Source organism: Curcuma longa, chromosome 11 (assembly GCF_044706935.1).
Source record: "Curcuma longa cultivar G26 ecotype Majalengka, Jawa Barat chromosome 11, ITB_CL_G26_1.1, whole genome shotgun sequence".
NCBI lineage: Eukaryota > Viridiplantae > Streptophyta > Magnoliopsida > Zingiberales > Zingiberaceae > Curcuma > Curcuma longa.
In genome coordinates, this window is record NC_133871.1 from 21,558,324 (window position 1) to 21,576,410 (window position 18,087).

At 40.1% G+C, this 18,087-nt stretch overlaps 4 protein-coding genes across 5 annotated transcripts; 2 read left to right on the forward strand and 2 right to left on the reverse strand.

Moving 5' to 3' along the window:
- Nucleotides 1–510: 510 nt before the first annotated feature.
- LOC141837332 (uncharacterized) lies at nucleotides 511–4,747 on the reverse strand. Its single transcript, XM_074724756.1, has 12 exons — nucleotides 4,566–4,747; nucleotides 4,300–4,479; nucleotides 3,967–4,204; nucleotides 3,741–3,899; nucleotides 3,505–3,656; nucleotides 3,291–3,416; nucleotides 1,804–1,995; nucleotides 1,557–1,736; nucleotides 1,233–1,470; nucleotides 995–1,153; nucleotides 769–920; nucleotides 511–649 (listed from the first exon to the last, which is right to left on the reverse strand). The coding sequence occupies exons 1-12, from the start codon at nucleotides 4,745–4,747 to the stop codon at nucleotides 511–513; spliced, it is 2,097 nt and encodes a 698-aa protein (XP_074580857.1).
- Nucleotides 4,748–6,099: 1,352 nt separating this feature from the next.
- Nucleotides 6,100–6,859, forward strand: LOC141842374 (E3 ubiquitin-protein ligase RHA2A-like). Its single transcript, XM_074730583.1, has one exon. The coding sequence runs from the start codon at nucleotides 6,244–6,246 to the stop codon at nucleotides 6,706–6,708; it is 465 nt and encodes a 154-aa protein (XP_074586684.1). The 5' UTR covers nucleotides 6,100–6,243; the 3' UTR covers nucleotides 6,709–6,859.
- Nucleotides 6,860–8,068: 1,209 nt separating this feature from the next.
- Nucleotides 8,069–14,445, reverse strand: LOC141839031 (uncharacterized). Of its 2 annotated transcripts, none has more exons than XM_074726681.1 (4): nucleotides 14,209–14,445; nucleotides 12,208–12,543; nucleotides 9,712–12,128; nucleotides 8,069–9,620 (listed from the first exon to the last, which is right to left on the reverse strand). In XM_074726681.1, exons 2-4 carry the CDS (start codon nucleotides 12,427–12,429, stop codon nucleotides 8,477–8,479), a joined length of 3,783 nt encoding a protein of 1,260 aa, XP_074582782.1. In that variant the 5' UTR covers nucleotides 12,430–12,543; nucleotides 14,209–14,445; the 3' UTR covers nucleotides 8,069–8,476. The 2 variants fall into 2 exon arrangements, with proteins under 2 accessions (XP_074582782.1, XP_074582783.1); XM_074726682.1 differs by having other exon boundaries at nucleotides 13,228–14,445.
- Nucleotides 14,446–16,517: 2,072 nt separating this feature from the next.
- LOC141836871 (uncharacterized) lies at nucleotides 16,518–17,394 on the forward strand. Its single transcript, XM_074724338.1, has one exon. It carries the CDS (start codon nucleotides 16,670–16,672, stop codon nucleotides 17,363–17,365), a length of 696 nt encoding a protein of 231 aa, XP_074580439.1. The 5' UTR covers nucleotides 16,518–16,669; the 3' UTR covers nucleotides 17,366–17,394.
- The last annotated feature ends 693 nt before the right edge of the window (nucleotides 17,395–18,087 follow it).

Consider the following 18,087-nt stretch of genomic DNA (forward strand, 5'->3'; position numbering starts at 1 on the left):
ACTTGAATTGCTGAGTATCTGATAGCAATGTCGCGGTGGAACTATCGAACTCTGTTCAACTCTTCTCCTTCTCGTCGTCGTTGATATAGGAAGATAGCAAATCTGCATTTTCCTTCACTTTCTAGTTGAGGTCGAGACTGCTTCGCTTGTTTATTCTTTCAAACGTCATAAAGCAATTCCACTTTGCCTTTCAAAAATTGAAGTCAGTCGTTGCCCTTCACCCTCTAATGTCGTTTACTATGTTTCATCAATCCAAAATTTAGCAAACAAGTCGACGACTTGTCGTTCACCATTGTCTGATCGATTAATTATTTGACAGAACTTGTGATAGAGCTGCCACAAACTTCTAGATGGGAAAATACTTTGACTTTTGTAGCTAGTAAATCTTTTTTGTGGTATATATCATTTTAATTAGGGAGTCAACGACTCGTCGTTCTCCCTAAAATGAACAGTGCACCCTCCTTGTTCAGCAAGACAAATCCAACATCAAATCGAATATATTTTTACAATCTAAACATCGCATGGACTCTTTTCAGCTCCTGGATCCTTCTCTGCTCCACAATCCTCGTCACCATTCTCACTGGAATCTCCACTTTTTCCCCAGAGGACGCAGTAGAGTCCCAGGATTATGATCACTGCTCCGATCAAGCTATAAGCAAGCACAACAGTGGGATAAATGACGTCAATAAGAAAGATTTTGTTCATATTGAAGAAGTTCAAAATAAGTTTTTTAAATGTTTGAGGATATCTTTATATATATATATATACCTGCCGACATGAAGTTGTTCAGCAAAGACGAAGGCCGAGACAAGAGCCACGACCAACATTCCAAGAGGTGCGAAGATGGCACAGAATACAGGTCCCTTCTCGCTAATACAGTAGATTTGCATGTAGTATACGAGGCCAGATATGACAGTTCCCTGCGTACATTTATATCTATTGACTTTAGCGACTAAATCGGTGGAATAATCACAAGGATTAGTGATCGACATACGCTGTAAATGATGGTTATGAGCTGCACGTTCCAGTTCATTCTCCATGACGAGGCATTCCTTTCAAAGATGAGGGAAAGTGCAGAAGATTGCAGTGCTGCGAAGAAGCACGTCACGGCGTTCATGGTGAGTTTGGCTGGGTAGATCTGACAGATGGATGCCTGAGAATATATACTCATGATTAATATAACGTAGTAAAAGGGAATTGTGACAACACAAGGGACGCCATTAACGCAATACCTGAAGAACAAACGATACACTGCATGCAACATAGCTGGTTAGGAGAAGAGCAGAGCCTTTAAGCCAGGCATCGCCTCTCTCAGGACTTGCGAAATGAAGCTGGATCAGAGGTGAAGTAACCAAGGCTCCCAACAAATGACCTTTCCAAAATGTGAAGATCAGGGCGCCAGTGATGCAGAAGATGGTCCCTGCAAGCCTGGCCCTCCCTCTCGCAGTCTTCAAGCTGAGCTTTTCCATCCTGAGCAAAAAAGCATGATATATGAATGAACTAAATTCACTGTAAACATTTTGATGAAATTACTTGGAATTAATATCTGAATCAACCTCAGTACAATTGCCAATAAGAAAGTAAAAGCAGGAATGACATTGCCCAAGGAACTGGCAACAGTTGGAGAAATGAAATGGAGTCCGACGTAGTATACATTTTGCTGAATTGTTATCCCCAACATAGCAAGAATGAATATTTTTAGCATGATAGCAAATGAGAAGCTGGGTCTTTGATTCCTACAACAATGAGATGAGTTTATATATTTTATTCTCAACAATTCGAATGAGTCATGAATCCTTGAACCTTTCGAGCACATAAGCAAAAGGAGCCAAGATGAGCATGGCAATGAGGTGCCTGTACACTACAAAGACAAGCTCACTTAGTCCTTGTTCCAATGCAAGCTTGCAGAGGATGCTGGATCCAGAATACGCGAACTGGGACACAATCATATAGATGTATGGAGCACATGCTTTCGCAGAGGCCATGATCTCCTCACTGAATTGTTTGTGACAAGTTTTATTGTCCTTGGTTCTTTATAAAGGAAGAAAGCCCCAACACTTTGCTTGCGCAGGTTGGGAGCTTATCAGCATCACTTTTCATGGTGGTGCATGTTCGGATTCACAGGTCATTATTTTTGAGTTCTTCTATATTAGATACACCTAAAGGGACTATAATCAGGAAGAGAGTTGCGTTCCTTTTGCTGAATTTGAAGAGGGGTCAACTCAGGATGAGATAATGGGGCACTTAGCATACAAAGTCAAATAGCTTGGCCACATAAAAGACTCCCCTTTGTGCATGATACCTGAGAAATCTTCTCATCTTTGTCACCTATCACGCAGATCGATCTATAGTAACTCAGCCGCAACTTGCTGCATTTCATTCTTCTTGGTAGAAACTGTGTCAATTAGATCTGTAAATTTTGTTGCAGTTTCTTACCAATCAGAGCCAAGGACAATTCACTGAGTGCTCGCAAAGTTGAAGGGTAAAACTAATACCAGCAGTTTGATTGTTCTGCAGATGAATATATCTGATAAAAAAGAAGAAGATGCATTTGATACAAAATTATCCTCAGGAATCCTCCAGTTTCTTTCATTCATTCATCATGCCAATTAATAATCCAAGTGATTTACTGAAAATTCACTATTTCTTTTGTGGACAACACAGTTAATCCCCATCCAACCAAACGTTGAGGATGTCGCATTCTATAAATTTTGAAAAAGCATCGAGCCTCACCATAATCTGTCAAGAACCGAGATGATCAATGCGTAAGATAGTGCTTATGATATTGCTCACTTTGCAAATTTCTTGCACCTCTCTTAAAAGAAAGTTTCCCCAAACAAGGGAAATGATGCCGAAGAATTAGTCAGACTCCGCATTTCACGATCGTAAGTAAAATCTCTTTACCTTTGCTCCTGTTGGACAAAAAAGTCATCGAGTTCTTTTAACAATGAGCCTCTTCTTAAAGAGGTTTGGAAAGAAGTGCTTCCAGAGATTGACACGGGATCCAACAACTTAAATCTCAACAAGACAACTTAATTTGATAACGTGGTTTTGGTTGAGTTTTTATTGCAGTTATTTGTATTACAAGTTCTAGTATTGATAGGAATGAGGATCATACAATGGCATCAAAATAATTTCAGTAACTATTTTTCCTTTTTCATTTGATCCTTCTCTATTGACAGAAAGATATTGTCTGTATTTTTCATTCACTTTAACTGGGGAGTCATACATTCATCAAACTGCTAGAAATCCTTTTTTCTTTACAAGAAAAAAAAAACTAATCATGGCACGGGCTCTTTTCAGCTTCTGAATCCCTCTGCGCTCCACAATCCTTGTCACCTTCCTCGTTGGAATCTCCACTTTTTCCCCAGAGGAAGCAATAGAGTCCCAGAATTATGATCGATGCACCTATCAAGCTATAAACAAACCCCAGCAAAGGATAAATGAGTTTAAACGTTTCTTCTTATCTGAGAACACAGTTGATGAATCAAAATAGCTACGTACCTGCCGACACGAAGTCGTTCTGCAAAGATGAAGGCCGAGACAAAAGCCACAATCAACATTGCAAGAGGTGCGAAGATGGAACAAAATACTGGTCCCTTCTCGCTAATGCAATATATTTGCAAGTAGTAGATGAGGCAAGATATGACAGTTCCCTTCATATATATGTATATCGACATCATAGAATTCTCAAAACTCTCCTATGATAGAAACTAATTACTGAACCAAAAGATACGTACGCCATATATGATAGCCATGAGCTGTATGTTCCAATTCATTCTCCATGATGAAGCATTCCTTTCGAAGACGAGAGCAAGTGCAGAAGATTGCAGTGATGCGAAGAAGCACACCAAGGTGTTCATGGTGAGTCTGGCTGGGTAGATCTGGCAGATGAATGCCTGATCATGAAGAATACTCACTCATGAATTTGATCTAACAAAAAAAAAAGTTAAAGTAATCCAGGACCTGAAGAACAAGCTTTGCACTGCCTGCAAAACAACTGGTTAAGATAAGAGCAGAGCCTTTAAGCCAATCATCCCTTTTCTTAGAACTTTTGAAATGGAGCTGGACCAGAGGTCTTCTAACAATGACTCCCAACAGATGACCTTTCCAAATTATGAAGACCAGAGCACCAGCGACGCAACAGATGGTTCCTCCAAGCTTGGTCCTCCCTCTTGCGGTCTTCAAGCTGAGCTTTTCCATCCTGAGCAAAAAGACCAAATGTAGCATGAATGTCGATGAGTAAAATTTGTTGAACATGTTTTGATGGAATCACATGAAACTAGTATCTGATTTAACCTCAGTACAATTGCCAATATGAAAGTAAAAGCAGGAACGACATTGCTCAAGGCAATGGCAACAGTTGGAGAAGTGAAATGGAGTCCAACATAGTATACGTTTTGCTGAATTGTTATTCCCACCATAGCAAGAATGAATATTTTTAGCATGATAGCAAATGAGAAGCAGGGCCTTTGGTTCCTACAACAATGAGATGAATTCAGAAGCATTAATTCATTTTGTAATCATTTATTCTCAACAATTCCAGTGAAGCGTGATCCTCGAACCTTTCAAACGCATAGGCAAGAGGAGCCAAGATGATCATGGCGATGAGGTGCCTGTAAACAACAAAGACTAGCATGCTTAGTCCTTGTTCCAATGCAAGTTTGTTCAGAATGCTGGATCCAGCATATGCGAACTGGCACACAACCATGCAGATGTAAGGAGCACATGCTTTCACGGAAGCCATGATCGCCGCCCTGAATCGTTTGTAACAATTTTATCATCCTCAGTTTTTTATAAACGAAAAAAGTCCCCCGAAACCTTGTTTGAGAAGGTTTGGAGCTAATCAGCTTCACTTTTTCATGGTGGAGCTCAGATTCATTGGCCATTGTTTACAAGTTCTTCCATATTTGACACACAGAAAGGGAGTGGAATCAGGAAAAAAAAGAAGTCAAACAGCATTACCACAAAAAAAGACTTCGCTTGGTGCATGATACCTAAGAAATCCTCTCGCCTTTGTCAAACATCAAGCATGTCAATCTGTCAAACAAATGAGCCTCTTCTCAAAGTTGGTCGTATGGAAGATAAATGACCATCTCGAGAAGACAAGCTTAAGTCGGTAGGAGTCCTCTGTTTGATTTCCGAATACAAACATGGTTTGGGAAGCAAATTTCTAAAGAGGAGATGAACTTTCATCTCTGGACAGGCTGCAAATATCAACGTCACTGATACAAAAAACTGCATTGCTTGGAACTTGAAGTGCTTTAATTATCTGCAAATGGGTGTGAGCAAATCAATTACGTGGAATGAAAATTCCATTTGAAAAATACCTGCAAGACAAGAAAGTCTCCACTAGCAAGTCAGTAATTTGCTGTCGTATAAATTTCTGGAAAGATGATCGATAACATAACCATTCTTTAGTGGAGCAAAGATTCAGTTTGTAGGCTTTGGTCATTGATAAGGGAAGATGCTTGCTGTTCAGACCTGTGCTTTCTTCCTAGAAGTGAACGATGTCCACCTTCAATGACAAGGACGATGGTGCAACGCTTAGTCAGTCAAACATAGGAAACATTTATGGATGCTCGGCGGCGGTGGCAGTCCGCTACCTTTTAAATTTTAAAGGTCAAATCTAAATCTAATTATGTACCAACTATTTAGATTACGTGCAATGTACGCACAGGACCACGAATTTAATTAAGCATATAAAAACTCGATTAGCTCAATCTAAAGTTATATATTCAATAGAACTACCAAACTACGTCTTCTCTCTCGTCTTCTTTTTCATAAACTTACTTGTATATATAATCTATCACCATGTCATTCACAGATCAGCTACAATCCTTACCCTTTTTTCCACATATTTTCTTCTTTTTTATCGTCCGATCCAATGAATGATTTCTAGCCATCGCCAGACGGTTTCCATGAAGGTTCTAATATTCCAAGGCTTTGACAATTTCCAGTTCTTTTAATGGATAACTTTGCTGACTTTTCGTCTCCAGTTGACCCGGTTGTTAATGAATTCGTCAGATATGCTGTCTATAGTTCCTAATAGAATATTTGATTCAAGCAGTTTGAGTTTGACCGTTATCTATTGAACACTCAAGGTCAAACATGACGACGAATATGAATCGGTCATAAGATTTCACATGCCTAGTTATATTTATTTAAGGCCTCGATTAAGAAGCATAGTGAATAATATAGCAGCAATTCCCGGTCAGTTGTTTGTTCCTGGATCGATCGACCATGAACCTGGTCGGCCGGCGACTCGACCTGATTCTCGTTCCCAAGCCCGTCCTCCTCCTCATCTACCTGCTCCAGCACGTCGACTTCGCGGCCAGGCTCCTCCTCCGCTGCCTCGGCATCTCCTCGCCGCCGGCACCGGACGTGGCGGTCCCCGAATGGTACGACGGCGACGACCACGGCGACGGCATAGGAAGACGAGTCAACGCCGCGTCCATCAAGGGACAGCTCAGGGTGGTGGAGTACTCACTGTGGGCGAAGCGGTGGGGCGGCGGCGGCGGCGGCGACACCTGCGCGATCTGCTTGGGGGAGGTGGAGGCGGCGGAGAAAGTGCGGGACCTGCGCAACTGCAGACACGGCTTCCACGTGGATTGCATCGACCGGTGGCTGGACGCTGGCCACGCCAGCTGTCCTATGTGCCGGGAGCCCCTCTTGTGCCGTTGCTCTTCCTCTGTTTCAATTAATTGAAGGGGCAACATTTCTTTAGTTAATTTGTTTATATTTCGAATAAACTTAAACAAAGATAAAAAAAAAAAAAAACTGAAGTTGGTCTGTGATAAAACCTCCCAAGGCTTGTTTGGTCTGAATAGAATGAATTCTCTGTTGAAATTGATAATTTCGTTCCAATTTATATTTACAAGGTGAATCCAAACTTGTGCCATTTGGATTCTTGTCACCGCATTGATTGGCATTTAACCTCTTCTATTCTGTGCTTGTGCATGTTTGCACTGCCCAAAACTAGTGTTGAACTACCACATTGATTAAATCCGAAAAGCGAGAGTAAATCCTAACATGACACTCCATCACTAGTGGTTCGAATTCTACAAACATTTGCAAATATCCAACATAAAATTTAAACCTATCAATGATCATGTGATGATTAGGGCATGAGTAAAACTCATTTGCGAAAAGAACAGATTTAATTCCTAGCAAAAAAACAAAAATCATATTTAAGAGTGCATGAGGAAATTCAAAGGCTTTAGATAAATTTCTACTTAATCTCTGAGGAATCAAGCAAAAGTGGAAGATGATTGTACACCATGACCTTGAAGTAGAAAATATACAAAGATCAAGACAGTCACTAAAATAGGTGCAGAGACAATTAATCATCAAAGACGTCGAAAGTTACATTCTTAAGTATCTCAAGTCCGCAAAAACAAGAACCATTGTACTTTCCACAGCTCCAGTCACTGAAGACTTTTTTCATATTGACAAGAAAGAGTATCTCCTACTAAAGGCTTCTGAATGCCCCCGTTCAAGATTACAAACCTCACTTTTCAGGCTCTGAAAACTCGTAGTTTCTCACCAAGCATTATGTTCAGAAAACACGTTCAGTAAATGTTCACAAAGATATTAAGCTGGATACAGAGGGGTAATCATTAATGCCTCCAAGTTACCCAGGCAATGTATCAACCGAAGAAGCATTACCAAGGAAGTTTTTAGCCACTTTCACCTAGGTTGCCCAGGCAATGTCTCAACGAAAGAAGCATTACCAAGGAAGTTTTTGTAGCCACTTTCACCAAGGAATATCTTCAGAAAAGAAAATCCAAAGCTGTGTTCCTGAGATAATTGCAAAAGGCAATAGATGTTCAGTCTGGGATGAATATTGCTCCACATTGTCAATAACATTGTTTTGATGGAAGATATTACCTTGTTAGAGGTCTGCAGAATTAATCACAAAGTTATTCGAGTAGTTAGTTAGCTGCCACTCATGTGACTTTCTGTAAGGAGAACCATGAAGTGCAAGAAAAAAAAAATGAAACGGAGCAGCAATGCCATATGAATCAAGAGTGTTCAAATGGTACTTGATGTTAAATACAAATGCATATGAACTACCAAAGACAAACTTATATTTCAGTAATTAGTCATATTTTGGTGAGATAATAAAGAGAGTACAACCCACCCAAAATGGTCCAACATAATTTATAAAAAATAGAAAATGAAGGTCAGCACCTAAATCCCAAAATTGGAAATTTAGACTAACAATTGCAATGGTTTTACAAGGTGGACAGGTGAAGAAGCAACTTTGAGGTGCCTTTACCTTGAAAGAAAAAAAGTATTAATGGGTTGTGCACCTCTGTTGTCCAGACAAGCAGAAGCAAAATACACATTGTAGGATATGCTCAACTGTCGTACTTAAATGATTTATGCTCTCCTTAGAACTCTGTAGGCTGCCTAGTTGCTGAAACCTCTTGAATTTCCACGAAGTCACAATCTTGAAAAACCCCTTAACAACCTACCTTATGTGCTTCTTATTGTCATCATACTGTCTCACAGAACGGAGATAGTTGTCTCTGCCATCATGTCCCCTTCTATCGTTACTACTATCGTACTTGTATCCCTTGCTGAAGTCAGCATATGCTGTTTTTCTGTTTGACTGAGGAGAGCGAAAGTAATCATTGGGCTTTGATCTTCCATGGGACTCAATGGAACGAAACCTATGATCATTATACACTCTTGATGGGCTTCTACCAGAACTTCGCCTGTAGCCATGCTCCTTTAGATGATTGGGTGATTCCTTCCTTTCAACAATCCATCTTGTAGAATGTGAAGGAGATGTAAGAGCTGCAGATGCTGAGTCATAAAAAAACATCTGCTCCTCAAAACTATCCCTGGAGTTGGGTGATCTCATTCTCTCCATTCTGGCTACTGGAGATCTTCTGTGCCTGCGAAAACTGGGAACATCATTCACCCCCATATCATTTCTTGCCCTAGGAGATGTGCAACGAATAGGTGAACGAGTTCTAGATCTAGAATGAGAGATGATGTGAGAATGAGGAAGACGAAGAGGCCTTCTGTCAGGAGAGTAACTTTGATCTCTTGTGGACAAACGGTGCCCTGATAGGGATGATTCTGTTCTGTCATGAGGAATAGATCTTCCATATTGATTACTGTCTAGTTCGTGAGCATATCTACCACCCTGCCCCCTACCAGCATTGAAGTGCCTATCAGGGCTTATATCCCTTGAATTTTGGAGTCTTCTTTGTAGCCCACATGGATGATCTCTCTCAGCTTGTGACCCCCACCAAGATGGATGGGTGCTTGGCAAAGACCCATTCACAGGTTTTTTGGGTACACGGCTAACAGATGTAGCACTACCAGACTTCACTAAGGTTCCATCAGGTGCAACAACAAACCCATTACTCTCTACCTTAGCAACAGCAGCAGCTGCTGCATTCCTTGAAGAAGGTCGCACAAAGCTTTGTGCATCATAGTAACCTGGTGAATCATGATATCTGGAACCACGAGAATGTGGAGAATCAAACCAATGGTCATCCCTGACTCTGTCTTGAGCATGTCCAGATGATCCACCCCACCCTGATGAGTTATGAGTAGCATTCCTTTTAACTTGTCCTTCAAGATTATTGCGTTCACCGTACCTAGAATATTAGAGCAGAATCATTAAATATCGCACATACAAACTTTGCAAGGAATATTGAAACAACGAAGAAAAGCAAGCAGAAGAGTTACCTGCTTAATCTGACATATAATTTATCTTTTCTGCATGTCTCATCTGGGGAATTTGGCACCTCAACTCTAGATGAAAAAGCTTCCTTAAAAGATGAGCCAGATCTTCTCAATGATTCATCTTCAACAAACAAATGTAAAGCACCAGAAGGAACACCATGCCTAGTAGAAGCAATCCCATGATCCAAAAGGTTATCTCCAGTATGCCTACCACCCTCTGGCAGCTGATCCCATCCTGATGACTTCATCTTCGCATTCGCCAAAGGTTCCCTACCATTGTCACATTCATTATTACATCCAGTATGATCTCTTTCCATTTTGTTATTATTATTTGTAGAATAATTTTTCTGATCAATATCAGCAGGAATTCTCTTCACTTCTGCATCTGGACCATCTGGCTTGGATTTGCATCTAGAGGAGGGCTGCTGAGAAAAAATGACCTGCCTATCCTTTCCAGCACACACTTCATCAGCATTGGCTATGCTCCTGGCTTTGAATGTCATGTTCTCCACAGAGAAAGTGGTAGGAGAAGGTAAGACAGAAACAGCTTGAGAGATATCATTCTCCCCATTGTCAGACCCATAATCCACATGTTCAAATTCCACTTCATCAACATCTTCACCCCAACTGTGTAGAATAGATTCCCTAAATTCGCCATCCTCAAATTGAGAATCATCATCTCCAACAAAGTTGCTTTTTTCAGGTTCAGCGACAACATCACCAGCTTGAAACTTATCTGAGTCCTGGTCACCATGGAAATTTTGACAATTGTCCTTGATGCTTTTGCATGACTCGTCTGTTTCCTTAGCATCAGCTACATATTCAACAGATTTTGGCACCGCCGTAACAGTAGCATAGATAAGGGGTTTGGAGCAAACAAAATTATCATCATCAACCATCATAGCTTCTCTTATATTTTCACACTTAGCAGCAAATGCCACTCCAAACTTCTGCTCATCAGGGTCACATGTCCCAGGGCTATTCTGTTCATGACTAACTAACGATGGTCTTGTACACATTGCTCCAGAAGACTTATCAACGCAAATGCCATTGGAGTCATCTGATCCATCAGAATGTATTGTTACACCACAGGTGCCACATCCTGCAACCAGAAGGTATCGATCACTACTCTCTACAGAAGTATTTAGAACTCCAAGCTCCTTGATCAGAGAGCTGCATGTAGGAATCTCTCCTACATTATTAGTCAGGCAATGATCATCAGGGAGTTTCTCAGAACTTGATGCTATAACATTTACATTTTCATTACAGATTGGCTTGCAGATCAACTGGACCATGCTTGAAAGAGACTTAGCAACATTGTCACAAGTCACATTCTCATTTAAAGAAGAATGAGAAAGCACTGGTTCAACTTTCACCTCCAAGCCAGAACCCATCTTATCCTTTTCTTTTTGGGTAGCCTCAATTGCCAATGAACCATCCCTCAATGAGCCAAGAGCACTACCAACTTCTGAAGAAATAACTTCAGCACCACAAATGTTGATCCCTGGAGTACCATGCATGAGTTTTGCTTCCTCAGTAGAGCTAGCTAAAGAAACCGTCATATCGTCCAAGGAATGCATCTTTTCAACCAAATTATCAGAATTAGCAAAAGAGTGGGCATTCTCATGATCAACAACCAAACAATTACCTATATCAGGTTTTGGTGAAGGACATCTGTTTTCCCCATCCTCCTGTTCTTGTTGATGAATTTCACTACCTTCCAACTTCTCATCAAGTTCCCCATTTTCACATGAGGGATAAGTAATAATTGACTCAGAGATTGCAAGATCAACACAATTGTTATTCCATGCATCCATATCAGTGTTAAGGTCCCAGTGAAGCCTAGAAACATAGGAAGATTTTATGTTATCATGAACATTTTGCAACAAGGAGCTTTTTTTGTTCCGTGATTCATGAAAGTTGTCTTCATCTTCTACAGAAACTGCAGTTGAATGAGTTACCATATCCAGCCTATTGTCCTGTAAATCTTCAAATGGCTGTAATTGCAGCTCCTTTTGACATAAGGAAAGTGCTTTTTCGTCACTGGTTGATTCTAAATGGATTTCCTTGAAAGAATTTTCTGTCGTGACTAAGTAACCTGAATTTAAGCCTTGACCCACCATTTCACAATTGCAGGCAGCAGCAGCCAATATAGAGATGCCTGAGAAATCAGCAGCATCACTAAGCTCAATCACATGTTTTGAAATGGGTTCTCTGTTGTCAACAAATCTCTTATCATGGTCATTGTCATATGCTAATGGCTCAGAAGAAGACTGGCCCTCTAATAAATGATCAGAATAATCTGAATATGATGATTGCAATGGAGATGACGGAGATCGAACAAACAGGAGTTTTCTTTTCTTAATAGGAACAATCTTGAGGGAATCACTGAAGTGTTGCCCAAGAATACTTACACCAACCTGCAAAAGGAAATTATTGTAAACTCAATTATTAAGAGTTGAAAGGGGGACAATCTGGAGCATCTTCAAAAGACAGAACCTTCTCAGAATCAGAGAGAGGCATTTCTCCTGTTCCATTGGATTGCTTATCCAGGATCACTTGAGTCCCTTTGGAAATTCTGCTAATCGACTTTTTCTTTCTCCCCCCAGAAAATGAAGTTCTAGCTCGTTTAACAGCCCATTGCTTGCCACTCTCAGCTATCGCCCAATTCAAGTTAGAATCTAGAGCTCCTGGAAATTCAATTCCAACGTTATTCAGCATATCTCCCAGTGATACAAAATCCTCGAGCGGATGTGGCAAAAAAAAGTCTTGCAGATGCTGATTCTTGGTTTCAACTTTGGAGATATGCTATACAGCACAAGGATATAAATGAATCTGCAAGGTAAATACCACTCGTTTAGTATGAACAGTACTGATAAGCATTGCCATGACTCTTATACTAGTGTACGCATTTCAGGACAATATATATTCAATAACAAAGAGAACTCTCATCCCAACTATATTCAAAAACACTAAATGATTTATAAGAACAAGATGCCAACTTGAACAGTAGACATGATAAAACAACAAATGAACTCAGGTCGCTCAAACTATTCCTAGTCAAAAGTGTACAGATTGAATGCTCAAATTCCAGATCCCAGGTCCAACCAATTGCAAAGGGACTCAGAAGAGCAAAACTACACAGCAAATCTTGTATTTTGACAACCTCTGGCATCATGTAAATGTGTACATTTCCATTCAAAAGCTGACCAATCAATGGTGAAAAAGACAAACGGCTGATAACAAGTCTTCTTGTGAGATTAGGCTAATCGTGCATAAGTGCTCTGAATCTAATCTTCCAGTTCAAGGATAGTATTAACTATCTTCCAGAGAAGGTTGTGCAACAATCTAATATCTTCCTCAAAATCAATAATATATGAGTTCAACAATGCTCCTGCAAAAGAGTTGGATATAGAGGAGATGAGAAAAGAGAAGAGATGGGATCCTTCATTTTTTGAAGTTCTGTATAATTTACTATCCTACACGATAATTATCTGCTCTATAGAATAAATTGCATACCAAGTTTATGCCTTCTTAATAAAACAAACACCTCCACCAGTAATTAAATAAAATGCTCCCTAATTAGCAAGGCCAGTATCCAAAAGAAGGATGCAAAGTGCTGAATACTCGGTCCACCTACTGAGAGAATGATCACAAATTCCAGAGTGATATGGACAAAAAGTCCATGAGTATCAGAGATGTTCTGGATCATGGAGCAGAAATAAAATATTATGTAGTTTGTTTGAAAAGGGCAACAAGAATCAAAGCATCCTGATAATTATTCTTCAATCCTGTGAACCCTAACATGATCTAGGTAACCAGTAAGTAGGCTGTTTGAGGACAAGAAACAATGCCTTGCACCAGAAACAATGCCAATCCCATCTGTTGAAAAATAACAAAACCAATCAGCCCTGTTAGGCCAAGATAGCAGATGATCACAAAGGCAGCAGATCCAGACCCAAGTCAATGCCTAAAACTGATTGATCAAAGGTAGATCTTGGCTATGCTGTGGTAAATGGTAAGATCTACAAGAAGCAGGAGCCTGGTAAAAACAATCTCAGGATCCTCGTGGCATGGAAACCTAAATCTTCTACAGCCTTGCTAAAGATGCATGCCGAGAGAAGAAATGATAACGCCAAGAACAACTGATCATCCAACCGCGCAGCCCTTAACCGAGTCCCATGACAAGCACATCGCGAAGGAGGCGAAGACGTCGCCGAAAGCAGATCCAAGCCCATGATCAGCAGTAAATACAAGAGATAGATTGCAGATTCCGATCTGTGCATATCTATGACCCACAGTCAAAGACCACGTTTTCCCCCCTCCCTGTGACCAAGAAGCCAAAAACCTGTTCCGACACGCAAGGAAACTGATCATCGAGGCCAAATCCGGCAGATCATAGCAGCTTCTGGCACCCAAATCCCTTTTTCCTCGCGCAAACTCGAGTTGCAAGAGAACCAAAAGAAAGCATACAGATATGAGGAACTAAGGTTGCTGTACCTGGATCTAGAGAGGTGTACCAGTCTCCATCCTCTCCTTGAGCCTCGTTCCTTTTCCCTGCTCTTTCCCTGCTCTAATTTCCCGTCTTCGCTATGATCTCAACCCCGGATATATCGATCGCGGATCGATTCCTTCCTTGGATCCTCCCCAAGAGATAAAAAGAAAGCAGTTCCTTATCCTCCACGTGATCCAGAACCTCTTCCGTTCCGTAGGCTATTTCTTGCAGCGATCCCTCCCTGTCCCTCTCCTCTTCTCCGCCCCCTTTCTATCTTTTCTTGTCTTCCTCGATATGGTGGTTCTTTATAGACTCCATCGCACCTCATCTCTGCCACCGCCAGCGTCGCAATCTGCCCTCCGGTCTAGCAGACAATTACGATAAATACCATCGGCACGAATACTACGCACCTGACCTAAGTTGGGGCCACTTATTCATCAAATGAAATTCTAGGTAGACTTGGTGTCATAATGCTTTTAAATAACGTGATAAATTAATTGGATAAGAATTTATTTATATTTATACATATAAAATCAGTTAAATAAATATATTTAATAATTTATTAAATTAAATTAATAAATTTAAATATATACAGAAGTATTCTACTTATTAACATTCTAATATTCAAAAATAATATTTATTAATTATATTCATCAATAAAAATTTTATCAACATGTTAAATAAAAAAATAAAAATTTAAAATAAATAAATAAATTTATATTATTAAACTCAAGAACCATCAAATAAATTTAAATATAAAAATTTCAAACAATCAAATAAATTTGAATTGGAAGTTCGATAACATCTAATTAAATAATTTTCATGAATAATATTTATGAATCATGTTCATCAATAAAACTCTTATCAACGTGTTAAATAAAAAAAATAAAATTTTAAAATGAATATATAAATTTATATTATCAAGAATCATCAAATAAATTTAAAATGTAAAAATTTTAAATAATCAAATTAATTTAAATTGAATGTTTAAACTTAAATCTAATTAAGTTTAAATTTAAATAAACATTCCAAAATTTTAATTTTAAAAATTTTTAAATCTTAATTCATTTTAGATTCTTTTTCAAATAAATTTAAATATTATCAATAAAACTCTTATTAACTTGTTAAATATATAAATAAATTCAATTTTAAATAATCATTTTAAAAATTTAATTCTAAAAAATTTAAAAACTTAATTCATTTTAAATTTATTTTAAATAAATTTAAATATTATAAAATTTGACCCACAGATTTATCCAACGTCTTCCTTTTGAATGAAACTTCGGATCTCGCACGTTCTAGTCGACTCGGCGCCGCAGTAAAGAACTGGAACGCGTTAACCTTCTGTCCGTGTAGAAAAGTCATGTGGATGGATCGGTGAACGACTAAAGCAAGGTATTCAAGATTAATTGGGCGATTTAAATATTTGAATTATAAAAATTATAAATTATGAATTTAATAAGGATTATACCGGGGAAAAAGAAAATGAAAATCAATACTGAATATTATCAAAAGAAGAAGAAAATGATGACGAGAAATTTTTTCACAGTTTTGACTAGATCGCATAAGTAATGTATACGTACGTACTTTGATTTTTCTGGATTAGTTCGATTGGATTTAGACGACCATTTCTTAGGAAAATATCAAATCAATCAGAAGAAGAAGAAGCAAGAATAGGGAAGAAGGAAATATTTATCATCAAAAGAAAATATTGTCAATTTTTTCTCTACACTTAGTCATTAATAGCTCCTAGTTATCTTTGTTTGCTTACGATTATTGAAAATTTCTCGAGTATGACATCTTCTCAATCAATCAATTACCTTGATTAATTCCATGATGCTTACTCCCATAGAAAGAAGAAGATTTGAACAAACTATTGTTTTCGCTATTGATTCAAGGCATTCTATTATTATATTCTCCCACCAAAGAAATCTATTTTTATTGGCAATTTAAAGTAAAACAAATTTTTTTTTCCCATTTTTGTTACTGAACAATATTCTTGAATTACCGAACCCTCACGCTCGTCCCTTCCTTTCATCGTTGCCCATGCAAACAAATTGAGCTGATCAGTTGAAGCAGTCAAGGTCGACGATTCCAACGCATTCGTGGTAATATCCAGGCCACCGGACCGCCGGATGTTCCTCTCCCTCGCCGATGCCTCCAAATTTGAACTGGTCAAGATCGCGAACCTCCAGATCGTCCTCTTTTTTTATTGTTATTTTTTCTGTCTTCTTCTGTTTCGATGTTCCGTTCCGATTCGTCCTCTGTTCTGAGAGCGATTCAAAGTATGAATTAGTTGCCGAATAATCGCTTAGAAAATAGTTTCATTCTTTTTTCCTTTTTCGTTCGTCAGCATCATCATCTTCTTCGTAGCGTGGAATTGAGAAGCGAAGAAGAAGGATAGAAAGGCGTCTCCTTTAAAATCTGTGCTTGAGTTTCTTCTTTGATGGCGGAGACGAGGTGGAGATGAAGTGCGCGCGGCATCCGTTCGAGGACGGCATCGGCGTCTGCGCCGCCTGCCTCCGCGAGCGCCTCCTCGTCCTCCGCGCCTCCGTAGCCGGGGGGACGTCACCCTCCGCGTCCCCTTCCCCGGCGTCCCTCTCCTTCCGCCGCTCTGCCTCCCCGCGCGTCCCGGCCGCGGCCTCCGAGAAATTAAAATCCGCTAAGCCCTCCATCCTCACCAGCCTGTTCGGCCGTCGCGGAGCCGGAGGCCCCGAGAGGAAGCCCCGACGGTCGAGCTCTTGGCTCTCGGGGCTTCTCCACGGCGGTCGGCCGGAGAAGATCAAGAATACCTCCCGTCCGTTCTCGTCGACCTCGAACCGGGGCATGTCCCCTGAGAATCGGCGCGAACCCCCCCTGCCGCGACAGAGTTACATCTCGCCGACGAGGTCGGCGATGTCCGAGGACCACCGGCACTGCCACTCCGGCGGCCTCGCCGGTTTCGCCATATGCTTCAGCCCGCTGGCGACGGCGAACCACCAAAACAACAACCGACGCTCCCGGGTGTCGGAGTTCAGCTTCTCCGGAGAACCGCCGAGGGCCGCGGCGGAGGTCCCATGGCGTCCTCGCCCGCAGCTGGGGCGCGCGACCGCGACCGCGACTGCGACTGCGCTGGGGCACGACCGTTCGCGCAAACTGGTAGATATCGGCAAGTTCAGGTGAACACTTCGCCGTGATTGTTGTTAATTCGATTGCCCGGTGATCTTGTGCTCGCAATCTCAAAACACAAGGCCTCTCCTCTCTCTCTCACGATCACTTTCAGTGGATTGGATTCTCTTATTTTTGTTGTCCGTCAAGTTTAATTTCTTGAAAGAACAACCAGAAAAAAGATAAATGTTCACGTGAAATTCTTTATGATCGATCAATCACATTCGTGTAAACTGAGATATATCGTGTCACATCTCAGAATGGCTGGGTGCTGATGGTGCATGCACTACGTTCGTAGCTAGAGCTATTGGTCACAGTCCTGTATCCCTGCTCCTTCATTCACCATTGATGAGCATTGATTCCAGATGTTGAAACTGTTGATTTAACGCACATCCAACAGCATTTGTTGGATGAGGTTGGTGATAACTAAGGTTGAACTGGTCTCTGAGGCCTGGTAGAAGTGGTGGCTGTAGATCTAAGAGAGGAGAATTTTCAACGTCAAGTGTAATTATTAGATGAATCTTTAAAAATATATATTTCTAATTGAGTTTTTATCTTGTCTCTCTACAATTAAATATTGATAGTCTTTTTGTGTCTTTAAATAATAAAAAAAATACACGCTTAACTGATTTTAACTTTAGATTTAGTATATTATGAGTTAAAAAGAAGAAGCAAATGTATATGTAATTTAATAATACAGGATTATTCACTGCCAAAAGGCTAAGTACTGTCGTGAT

Excerpts from the sequence above, each read along its gene's own strand:
- LOC141837332 (XM_074724756.1), bottom strand. The coding sequence starts at position 4,747 with ATGGCTTCCGTGAAAGCATGTGCTCCTTACATCTGCATGGTTGTGTGC. Across the intron at positions 4,205-4,299 it reads ATATTGGCAATTGTACTGAG|GATGGAAAAGCTCAGCTTGA; the intron begins GTTAAATCAGAT and ends CTTTTTGCTCAG. Across the intron at positions 1,737-1,803 it reads TTTGCTTATGTGCTCGAAAG|GAATCAAAGACCCAGCTTCT; the intron begins GTTCAAGGATTC and ends TCATTGTTGTAG.
- LOC141842374 (XM_074730583.1), top strand. The coding sequence starts at position 6,244 with ATGAACCTGGTCGGCCGGCGACTCGACCTGATTCTCGTTCCCAAGCCC.
- LOC141839031 (XM_074726681.1), bottom strand. The coding sequence starts at position 12,429 with ATGCTGAATAACGTTGGAATTGAATTTCCAGGAGCTCTAGATTCTAAC. Across the intron at positions 12,129-12,207 it reads CTCTCTCTGATTCTGAGAAG|GTTGGTGTAAGTATTCTTGG; the intron begins GTTCTGTCTTTT and ends TTCCTTTTGCAG. Across the intron at positions 9,621-9,711 it reads TTATATGTCAGATTAAGCAG|GTACGGTGAACGCAATAATC; the intron begins GTAACTCTTCTG and ends CTAATATTCTAG.
- LOC141836871 (XM_074724338.1), top strand. The coding sequence starts at position 16,670 with ATGAAGTGCGCGCGGCATCCGTTCGAGGACGGCATCGGCGTCTGCGCC.